General features: G+C 46.4%; 1 protein-coding gene across 1 annotated transcript; it reads left to right on the top strand.

Annotated features, from left to right (window-relative positions):
• Positions 1 to 617: 617 nt before the first annotated feature.
• On the top strand, positions 618 to 8,012 carry DNAJC8 (DnaJ (Hsp40) homolog, subfamily C, member 8; the record flags this gene model as incomplete). The annotated part of the gene is made up of 8 exons (XM_010021303.1): positions 618 to 719; positions 2,047 to 2,103; positions 3,256 to 3,322; positions 3,969 to 4,063; positions 4,927 to 4,998; positions 5,995 to 6,086; positions 6,711 to 6,786; positions 7,233 to 8,012. Coding segments are annotated over 8 exons (684 nt in total), but the record flags the coding sequence as incomplete, so codon positions are not given.
• Between the last annotated feature and the right edge of the window lie 2,779 nt (positions 8,013 to 10,791).

Raw genomic sequence — 10,791 nt, 5'->3', positions numbered from 1 at the left:
GCCCCCGTGCGCCGCTGCTCGGCCTGTTTATGGGCACGAGCGGCCCTTCCCTCAGCCTGGGCTCGTTCGGGCACCGCTGGGAGGTGTGTGCCCGAGCGCGCCCGCAGGAACGCGGTGTCGGTTGGTGGGTGCGTGTTTCTTTGGATAAAGGTGAATGTTAAATGCATGGTTTGGTTCGGCTTAATGCTGTAAACTGAACAGAACTGAGTAACGTGGGGTCAGGATGAAGTGGACTTGTCTACGTGCACCGGTATCACTTAAGGTGTTCTGTGGGATATATCCCACCGCAGTGGGTTGAAAGGAGCAGTGCAGTAGGTTTCCAAGGAATCAGTGTGATAGTGCTGGTGTAGGAGCAAAGCGAGGGGAAAAGCTGCAGCTGTAGGAGAAACAGGCAGAAGTGCTTTTTTACAGTTAAAATGTAATGCTAAAAGTACTGTCGTGCTGTAAAAATGGCTTAAAAGTGTGCTCTGCTGGTGTGCAAGTGAAACACATGCTTCAGGTGAGCAAAGGTGTTGTGAGTTGTAGTACACGTCAGTGATGACTGATGTAGTAATCACATGGGAAACAGGTAAGCACGTTGTGATGGTCAGTTAATGTCAGTCTCTCTTGTTCTTCAGGTAAAGCAAATTGAAAAACGAGACTCAGTTTTAACATCCAAAAACCAAATCGACAGGCTCACCCGACCTGGATCTTCCTATTTCAACCTGAACCCTTTTGAGGTTGGTTTGAATGTTTCATCCTCCCTTCTACCTTGGTGCTCCCTGTTTCCTGGGTACTTATTGCAGTAAAAAGGCTGAAGAGAGACAGAAAGAGGTTCTCTCAGTGTGCATTACAGAGCAGAAGGTTTACAGAAGGCAGGAGGATGGTGTGTATGTTTTTCACTGGTTTATATCGGGTGCAAACTATGCTCTTTTAACACATTTCCCTCGTGCAACAGCACAGGAAGGTTTGGCAGATCAGTGCTAGGGAGTCTGAATGAGAACATAGCAGCTACAGGTGGCACATTCTGAGCACTCTTGACTCAGCAGTTCCAGTTCTGGCTTTTGTTTTGGATGCTCACAGGATAAGAGGAGGAATCTGGCTGCTCACACTAATGAGCAATCTTTGAGGAGTCACTGGAAAACGGGTAATTCCCTTGCACATGACACACTTTGATTCCAGTTGCAATCACTGACGAAGTCTTCATGAGTATGAAACCCTGGGGAAGAGAGTAAATAAAACAAGCTGGTGTTCATCTGGAGCTGGCTTTCCTTGTATGAATTCCTCCTTGAGATCATCCTCATCTGCCTTTTTAAAACCTCAGGTGCTTCTTGTAGTCCCAGTCACATCAGTCAGCAGATTCACCTTGACCATGTCGAGTTCTTTGTAGATCTTAGTACTTGACCTGGGGGGTAAATCAGGAAAGCCATTTAGAAGTAGACTGTAGCTTTCCTATGAGATTCTTTATGTCATAGCAGCATGTGTCTGCATAGAATAGGTTCACTTGTTGCACAGGACTTCTGTGCAGCAAATTAATTCACAAAAGAGCTCCAAAACTCTGCCACATCCTTAAAGATTTAAAGACAAATGAGCTCATTCATGGAGACCAAACAGTAAAACTCTCCTGTCTTCTTTCAAAATGATAAAATTAAGAAGTTCTTACCAAGTTGTGTGTTTCCTGCCCGAAGTTTCAGTTGTAAATGATCTGACAGGATCCCAAAGCCACCGTGTGCTTCAGTTTCTGCCAAACTAAACATTGCTACAGGACTGGTTGGAGGTTTAGACCAGTTGTGGCTGTTTAGGGGTCGCAGCTGTCTACATGAGACTTGAGCGTGGCAAGGACACTGGCATAGTCAGAGGAGCCTGGCATTGCTAGAAGTAGTGTCCCAGATGTGGTGTCTCTGATTTCAAATCTTTCTGGTTTACTAGATGAAAATTCATGTCCTGAAGCAGCTCCCTGATGGGGGCTTTTCTGTATGCCAGGAGTGAAGTGTTTAGAGCTTGCTCTCAAGAACATGAAACACAGGGAGTATCATCAAACTCTTGTGCTCTTATGGTCTCTTTTAGGTACTGCAGATGGATCCTGAAGCCACAGATGAAGAGATAAAGAAAAGATTCCGGCAGGTATTTGGCTTTTGCACTTGGAGCCTCTGGAAGGAAACTAGAAGCTCTGTAGAGATTGTGCAGCTGTGCCTGGGAACAAGAAAGGTGGTGGTAGAGCTGTATCTGGGTAGAGGAGTAGCTGTTGTAGGAAGAAATGCACAGAACAAAACCAGGAGAGCTGCAGAAGTGTCCCTGGTTTATGCTGCTTTGCCTGTGAAGTGTGTGATGGGGCTATTGCAAACTGATCTGCACGTGTATAACCAGATTATTGAACTGCAGCTCCAAGAGAAGGTCAAAATCTCTCAGAAGAGCTGAGGAAAGATATTTTTCTCAAACATATGGACTTGGATCCAGAAGTGTATTTGCTTTGAGGTTTCTTTAAGAATTTCAGTGGTCATTTTTGGTGGCTGAGTTACCTGGAACAGGTAGAAACAGGGAGAACGGAATGGAATTGTGTATGGATGAGCAAAACCACCTGAATATGGAGGAAAATGACATTGGCATAGCAAATCATGGAGTAAGTTAGCAGCTGTTTAGTGCCAGAAGCAAACTTTTTTCCTGTGAACTAGAAAGTGCCATCTCAGGAAGTCATTATTTTGCGTTCTTCAGCACTGATGCAATGTCAGTTGCCACACTGTGAGTGGTTTTGAACTAGGATAGATGCAGACAAACTAGAGAGGACACACAGCACCAGCAAAACTAAGGGGTCTGGAAAACAAAAGCCATATTGGGAAAGTTTGTAAGAACTTCCTCTTTCTGTGGAAGAAGAAGAAGGTAGAGGATGTGGTACCTTGGGGATACTGGAGACCTTCTTAGGATGCTGATTAAAAGGTTAACTTGGGTTGAGGAGGATCTGTGTAGGTTTGTTTCTTCTTAAGACCAACGGTACCAAATTTGGGTGACCAAGGGGTTCCTATCAGCCCCAGGCACTGCAGCTGAAGGATGTTCATGTTGTTCTGCACATTTCAGCCTGTTTATTACACGGATTGTATTTGGTTTGATAAGCTTTTACTGATGCATACTGGTACATGTTGCCAGCTGATTTGTCTGTGTACAAAGGAACGTGATCCCCTGTGACTCCTTCTATCTCAGACTATTCCCTCATCCTACAAAAGTCTGAAACATTCTCCATCTTTTACAATGACCTCGATAGCAAGATCCTTTCTCTTGCAGTTGTCAATATTGGTGCATCCTGACAAAAACCAAGATGATGCAGATAGAGCCCAGAAGGCGTTTGAAGGTAATAATGCTCTCACCCTTTCCCTGGGCTGCTCTAGGGCAGTGGTTGCACGGCTCTTTCTCTGTAGCTGGTTTAAATGTTTATTAGGGGTGAAGGCTCTACGGAGGGACAGACCTGCTGTAGAGGCTCTTTAGAGGAGGGAGGAGCAGGCATGGGGGGTGGCATTTCAGCACAAAGTGTCACTAGGTGGCGGTAATGCCATTGTCAGCTTGCACCGGGGACAACCACGTCCCTGGGTCTTGGAGATTGTGCAAGAGAAACTGTTTATCTGGGCATTAGATTTTAGTCCAAGGCCATATGGCAGAAGTAATGCGATGGGTTTAGGTGTACACTTTGCGTTATGCACCTTAAACTTACATAATGCCCTACGACTAAATCACTTGGTAGGGCTGATACTTTCACCCTGTTAACTCCAAAGGTTTGTAGTGACAGTTTCTGTCACTACTGTACCCCAAAACTCATTTGATTAATTGTGATATCACATACCTAGATGTAGTTAACACATACACACAAAACCCCCCAAAACCTGACCAAACAAGGCCCTCCAAATTCTAGGAAGCAAAAGTTGTATAGTCAAGAAGTAGCAATCTTGTGGTGCTTTGTGAATGGGGCTGCTGGTGCTATTCATGTGGATGCTTTTTGTTAGCTGTAGATAAAGCCTACAAGTTGCTGCTGGATCAGGAGCAGAAGAAAAGAGCCTTGGACGTGATCCAGGCAGGAAAAGAATATGTGGAACACACTGTAAGTATTCCATAGGAACATCCAGGAGTGGGGGTGAGTGGTAATCAGTCGTTTCTCGTTTGCTTTTTGGTACATTAGGTCATTAAAAGATGAGCTGAGCAAAGCTGTGCAGGTGGCCTCTGAGCTCTTCCTGGCATGAATAAAACGTGCTTTGTCCAAGACTGCTGTTGAGCTCAGTGCAAGATAATTCAGTGAAATTCAGTACTTGAAATAATTAGGTCAGACCACAGGATCTGACCTACATATGGGGGTTTTTTTCAAGTGTGTGAATGGATGATGCAGTTCAGATGTGTGTAGGTGGAAGAAAATAAGTGGTGACAGCAAGAGACTGGGAAACTGGGGGGAAACAACCTATAAGATAAGAAAAGGAGCTTGGACTGCGTTAGCCAAGAAGTTAGTTGAGTGACATGGGTGGACTAAAACACAACAAGCTTTAGAAAGCAGATGATATGGGAGAAGTCAGATACTATAAACCAAGGAAAACTTTATTCTCTGCTTGTTGTTGTTAGTCTTTTGAATATTACAAAGCAAAAGAGACTTTCTCCTGGTTTGGATGCTGTGTACTGGATATGAATATGTCTTAAAAAGAACAACAAAAGCCATCAAAGCGTTTGGGTGGCATAAATAGTGTCTAACATAGTATCTTTAATGACTACGGTTCATGTGGTAGTGATCTCACATGTGTTTATCTGGATCAAGGACCAGGAGGTTTTGGTCTAAAATAAAACCTTGATCCACATCAAGAAATTACTGTCATCCAGAGAGCTTCCCACACAGTGGAGCAGGGATGCAGAACTACTTGGACACAATTCTTTCAGCCCTATGAAACCTTTTAGGCTCTTACTTTTGTTCTTAATCTTCAGGTGAAAGAAAAAAAGAAGCAGTTGAAGAAGGATGGAAAACCAGCCACTGTAGAAGAGGATGATCCTGAAGTTGTAAGTCAGAGAAACTGGGGAGTACAAAACGTGTTTCAATAGTACCATGTGTTGGGTAATACCTGTATGTGTTAGAAAATAGTTTAACTGTAGTGTAAAGAGTAAATAAATCCTGAGATTATGTAGATCCAAATACCATATTCTTTGGAGCAAGTCTTCATGGCTTGTGTGTCATGTTGTCTTTTTGTGTTGAATTTCTTGTATTGTGAATGCTGGCATTGTGGTGTTCCTGCTGCCAGGAACAGCACGTATAGAACCCACTGCAGGATGTGCTCTTAGTGATGTTTTGCAGTAAGAGCTGTTCTGGCTGTTGCTTCCCTATAGCACTTGAGGGTAGATGTGCTGTTATGCAACAAATCACTTTTCATAAAAAAGGCATGACATATCCTAGTTGTTCTTACCTGGATTCTAGTCTGAAGAGTGATCCTGCAGGCTTGAACAGAATGACAGATGATTATCAAACACTGACAGCATTGGTCTTGCCATTGCCATCTTTCTCTTTTCCCTGCTGGTATCACCACAGTAATCCCATCACCATCTTATTTTCCACTGATTTTTAGAAATCTCTTGCTGTTCTTTAATAATGAAGTTTATTTTAAGTATTCTGATGTTTCCTACTGGAAAGCCAGTGACTTTCACACCCCATCAAGATGGGAAGTTACCGAACAGTGACCATTTTGCTTTTGTTTTGTCTAACCTTTCAAGACTTACCAGAAGACTAAGAGAGTTTGACACAAACAGTTCAGTTTAGTGACAGCTTTGTGAATACAAGTGAAAATAAGACAAGTAGGTAGTTGTTTCCTGGTGTCAGGGCCTAAATTTAATCAGTATTTTATACCTTTTCATATTTCACTGCTACTGCCTACTGCCAAGGCAAAATATGGGTTTATATGGACATATAGTTCACCTTTTTATGCTTCTTACATTCTTACGTAAAGCAGTCTTCTCTAACTGTCTTAATGGGCATTATTTTAACACTGGGTTTGTGTTTTGCAGTTCAAACAAGCTGTATACAAGCAGACAATGAAGCTCTTTGCTGAACTGGAAATTAAGAGGAAAGAAAGAGAGGCGAAAGAAATGCATGAAAGGTATGAGCAGCATTCTGCTTGTGCAGTTCAGGCTGTTCCCCCCTCATGCTTCCTCAGAGAAGTAGTCTTGGAAAAGTCTCAAGTTGGAAGGAATCTCTGGAATCTTCTGCTCCAGTCTCCTTCCTGCTGAAAGCAGGGCCTTGCACTGGTTAACAAGGGTTCTGTCAAGCTGACTTCCAGTGATGCACATTCCACCACTTCTCTAAGCAACTTGTGGATTGTAGAGCCTTGTGCTGAGAAATGCAAGCAGGAAACTTGCCCTCCTGTATTTAAGACATTGATAGATTTGCAAAGAATTGATTTTCAATTTTAATTAAGTCTGGGAGGTAGTTATGAAGGAGTCCAACTTGTTTTGCTGAGCAAGAGGAGCTGACTCACTAGTTGAGTATGTGTGTGCTGTCAGTGGTGCCAAGCCACCTTCTCTCCTCACTGTTCTTGCAGATTTGAAATAGAATGCTACTTGCTGTGCTGTGTTAGGGGTGTGTATTTATCTCTTCTGATCTGATAAGCACTTTAATCTGCCAAGAAATCAGAAGAGCTGTCCAAGATGTTTTGGTAGTAATACTGTGTTTCTTCAAAGCAGATGCTTGTGGGTTCGTAACTTCTTTGTGGTTTCCCTTCCAGGAAGCGGCAGAGGGAAGAGGAAATAGAGGCACAAGAGAAAGCTAAACGAGAGCGAGAATGGCAGAAGAACTTTGAGGTAATCAGCAGCTTGACTTACGGGATGGGCCTCAGTGATTCTTGGCCATGCTGCTAGAGAGAAGAGAGACCTTTTGTCTGCAGGTGCTGTAAGATAACTTAAGTAGACACTTACTAGAAGATCCTGCACAAACGTGGGTTTTGTCCTTGTGGGCTCTTCTCCTCACACCATAGGGCTTTGGTGTCACCATTCCAGAAGCAGGTCTGGTAAACAGGGCAGGACTTTGCACTGCTCCCTGTTGAACTGCACATGGCTCCTGCCAGCCCATTCCTTCCACCTGCTGTGTCTTCACAGTGTCTGTGTGTCCCGTCGGCCAGGGTGCTACATGCTGGATAAGGGGGACATTGCTATTATTGATCTCATGTAACTGGTGTGTACTTGTACATACCAGACATTCTCTGGCTCTTGCACTTCTTAACTCTCTGCTTCCTCCCTGTTGTTCCCAGGAAAGTCGGGATGGGCGTGTGGACAGCTGGAGGAATTTCCAGGCAAATACAAAGGGGAAGAAAGAAAAGAAAAACAGGACCTTCCTGAGACCTCCCAAAGTAAAAATGGAGCAGCGGGAATGATCCTGGCACTGCCCAGGCGCAGCTCTTCAGTCCCCTCCCTGCTTTTAAGGACTCATTGGCACCTAGAGTAAGAATTGCTTTTCAGTTGACTGTTTGGTTTCAGTATAATTATTGGTCGAAGTATTTTTTGTACTCTGTCCATTTGAACTAGGGCCATAGTAGGAACTCGGCCAGGACCCCGCTACATGTAGAACACTTGGCTTAGGAGGTCCCCACCATTATTGCTGTCCTGTTTGTCTGCTGCCCTCTAACTCGATGTTTTGTACTTCACACAGATTGTGTGTTTCACCACTTCTGTTTCTAGTTTGAGAGCTGAACAAAGCACTGGAAATGCATCCCTGCCTTTCCAGGCATCATCTTTCCCAGCAAGTTCAGCTTCGGAAAGGTCTGAACTGACTCTGGGAATCTGCTTCCAGCATTATGCAGTGCATCTAACCTGCAGTTCCAGTCCTGCAGCTCCTCACTGAACTGGGTGGTGCTTGGAAAGACGCCTCCCCCCCACCAGATCTGATTTCCAACCTAAAATCCCAGCTCTCAGGCTTAGTCTTCTGTTAATCTCAGGCCAGCTGGTCCCTTCCTGTAAAGGAAAAATAACTTCTCTTGATTCATAGTTCAGTTGCAATGGTCTGTATGTAAAATAAATTTTTACCCAAGTTACCAGGGTTGTATTTTTTTCTTGGAATGATTCAAAACTACAACTGAAGGGTGTGAATGGAGGGCTGGCCACTGCCGTGTTTGCGGCTGCTCTGCAGCAGGAACACTTGCTCTGGTAAGGACCTGCTCTCATCCCATCGTCTGTTCTGGCTGGAATTGTGACTGTGACAGCCCGAGTGGCACCAGGAGGATGGGGAGAGGATCTCCCTTCCCTGGGTGCTGCCTGGATGGATGCTGGTGGGTCAGAGTCAGTGCTGAAAGCTGAGCTTCTTGCTGTGCCTTTGGAGAGTGGAGATAAGTTGGAAGGACTTGAGCATCTCTCCTCAGAGCCATGGGATGAGCTCAAACTCATGGGGTTTGATTTGTAAAATCCTGCTTTGTGTGTATGGGAAGTCTTTAAGGGATTCTCAACTGTTTAAAGGTGTTCAAAGTGGAGTGTACTGTGGATTCACATGTGCCTGGCAGACTCCTCTGGAGACCTTCCTGCAAGCTCTTTCCATCTGCCCTGATGGCCATCCCCATATTTGGGTCCTGTGGGGAGGTGGTTCCATGAAGATACTGCTCTCCTTCCTTCTCACTGCCGTTAGCCAGCTCCTTTCACTTGGATTTGCTGTCTGTGTGCCCTCACCTTCAAAGGAGCACAATCCTTTGTGCTGCTCTTTGTGTCTTGGGCATTGGCAAGGTCTCTCTTTGGAAAGATCGGTTCTGCTGTGTCTCAGCTCTTAAGTTTTGATTAATTGCCTTTTATTTCTGCCTGCTGGGGAGGAGTAACGTGATCAAGTTGTGTTATCACACAGATTGCTCCAGGAAAACCAGCTCCCATGAGGGTTCTGCTGTCTGACAGGGCACAGGACTAAGGTGATCTGCTGAAAGGTGGCTGGTGCTCTCCACTCACCTTTGTTTCTTTTTTTCTTCTCATGTACTGGTCCGTGTGACCAGATGTAAAGTGAAACATCCTTCTCTAGTAAAATGAAGGTATTTTGATGTTTTATACATTAACCAGTTCTTGGAACAGTAGAATACAGTTCCCATTGTCTGTGTAAGCAAAGGAATGCAATTTCTTTACCTTTGGTGCTGAGGCGCTGGCACAGGGTGCCCAGAGAAGCTGTGGCTGCCCCATCCCTGGCAGTGTTCAAGGCCAGGTTGGACACAGGGGCTTGGAGCAACCTGCTCTAGTGGAAGGTGTCCCTCCCCGCGGCAGGGGGCTGGAACTGGAGGAGCTTTAAGCTCCCTTCCAACACAAACCAGTCTGGGATTCTATTTGTCCTGCCATACGTAACCTGCCAGTTAAGATAGCTGGAGCTGACTGATAGAGCTCACCTTCCAGCACCTCAGGATGAGTCCTGTGAGAACTTGCAGTGTTTATAAGACCCACGTTACCCTTCAGGTTCTGCTGCTCAGTGCTGTGTGTGTTTATGAGCATTTGGGCCGTGGGGGGGCCAGCTCCAGGCTCTCAAGCAGTGAGTCTGTGGCCAGAGCCCCGCAGCTCCTGTGGGACCTGTTGTATTGGTGTCATTTCTTCCACCGGGTGCGACTTGGTTGGGGCAGCAAGATGTGTAGAATGCTGTTTCATTCCCAGTTTAGCTGTTCCTGTTTCCTTTTCTTCTGTCCTGCCTCTGATATGCTTCTGTGTCTGAAGATGCAGTGTTTGTCCTGTCTTATCTACACAGCCAAGCCCTGCAGAGCTTCCCATCTGCCAGCCAGGCTGCAGCAGCAGCAGTGAAGTACCTGGCCCCCTGCTGGATGTTCCTCTGTTTCCCTGGAGGCGACCTGGGAAGCTTTGGACCCTCAACCTGTGGTGGCAACTCTCTGCCAGTGCTGCTCCAGTTCTGCACCTCCCTTTTGGGTTGCACATGCTGTTTTAGGTGCAGCATCACCAGTACCATGCAGAGGGGATATTGACAGTTCTCACTGGGCTGGCCATGCTCCTCCTGGCACAACCTTGCTTGCCTTATTTGCAAGAGCATGCTGGCAACCTCTGTTGAGAAAGGCCATAGTAGAACTGGTGCAGCTTTGCTGTAGGCTGGGAAATGGGGGTATTTGCTGCAGCTCTGCATGCTGCAGGTGGGTGTCTGACAGGCTTCCATGGGGCACTAGAGGATGTGCCAACAGCCAGCTCCTCCTATTAGCAGTGCAGGTTGTGTATCTGCTCTGATGTGTTTTCACCACCCAGCTGTGATTTGTCTGGCCCTTCAGGGCTGTCTCAGAAACCTCACAGAAACCAGTGTTGGTACTTAACAGCAAAGAAAAGCCGACAGTGTTTCCTTGTTGAACAGCCCTTGTGTAACACAAGTGATTCAGGTGGATGTTACGCAGTGCCACAGCAGGCATCTGGCACACCTGAGACCTGAGCGAGGGTAGAGCTGCTGCCCTGGGACTGTGGCAGCCGGAGCAGCAGGTCCCTGTGTGCCCAGCCACCCTTTCCTCCCAGGCTGAAGGAGCACAAGAACTGAGGGGGGTTATAATGCTGCAGCGAGGGCAGGAAACTACCTGCCCCAGCCCGGAATGACTCACACAGCAAAGTGGCCTCATCCTGACGCCTTGCCCCGCTGCAGCCACGGGGAAGTCTCCGCTTCCAACAGCAGCAGTTGAACAGGGACTCGCTGCTGTGCTGGCTCCTGGTCCCAGGATCTGGAAGGAAATGAGAACCTCAGAGGATGGATGTGCCAAAGGCGCTGCCCCCCTCTTACCACGCTCAGACCACCTCCGCACCGCTGGCCTGGTGGAGGAGTGCCCCTGCCCTGGAGCTGCTGCAGGTAGGGCCTGCGAGGCTCCCGGTGGC

This window comes from Nestor notabilis, unplaced genomic scaffold, assembly GCF_000696875.1.
Source record: "Nestor notabilis isolate BGI_N333 unplaced genomic scaffold, ASM69687v1 scaffold22960, whole genome shotgun sequence".
In the NCBI taxonomy this organism is placed as follows: domain Eukaryota; kingdom Metazoa; phylum Chordata; class Aves; order Psittaciformes; family Psittacidae; genus Nestor; species Nestor notabilis.
The sequence above is the reverse complement of the archived record's forward strand: the minus strand, read 5'-3'. Positions and strand labels throughout refer to the sequence as shown.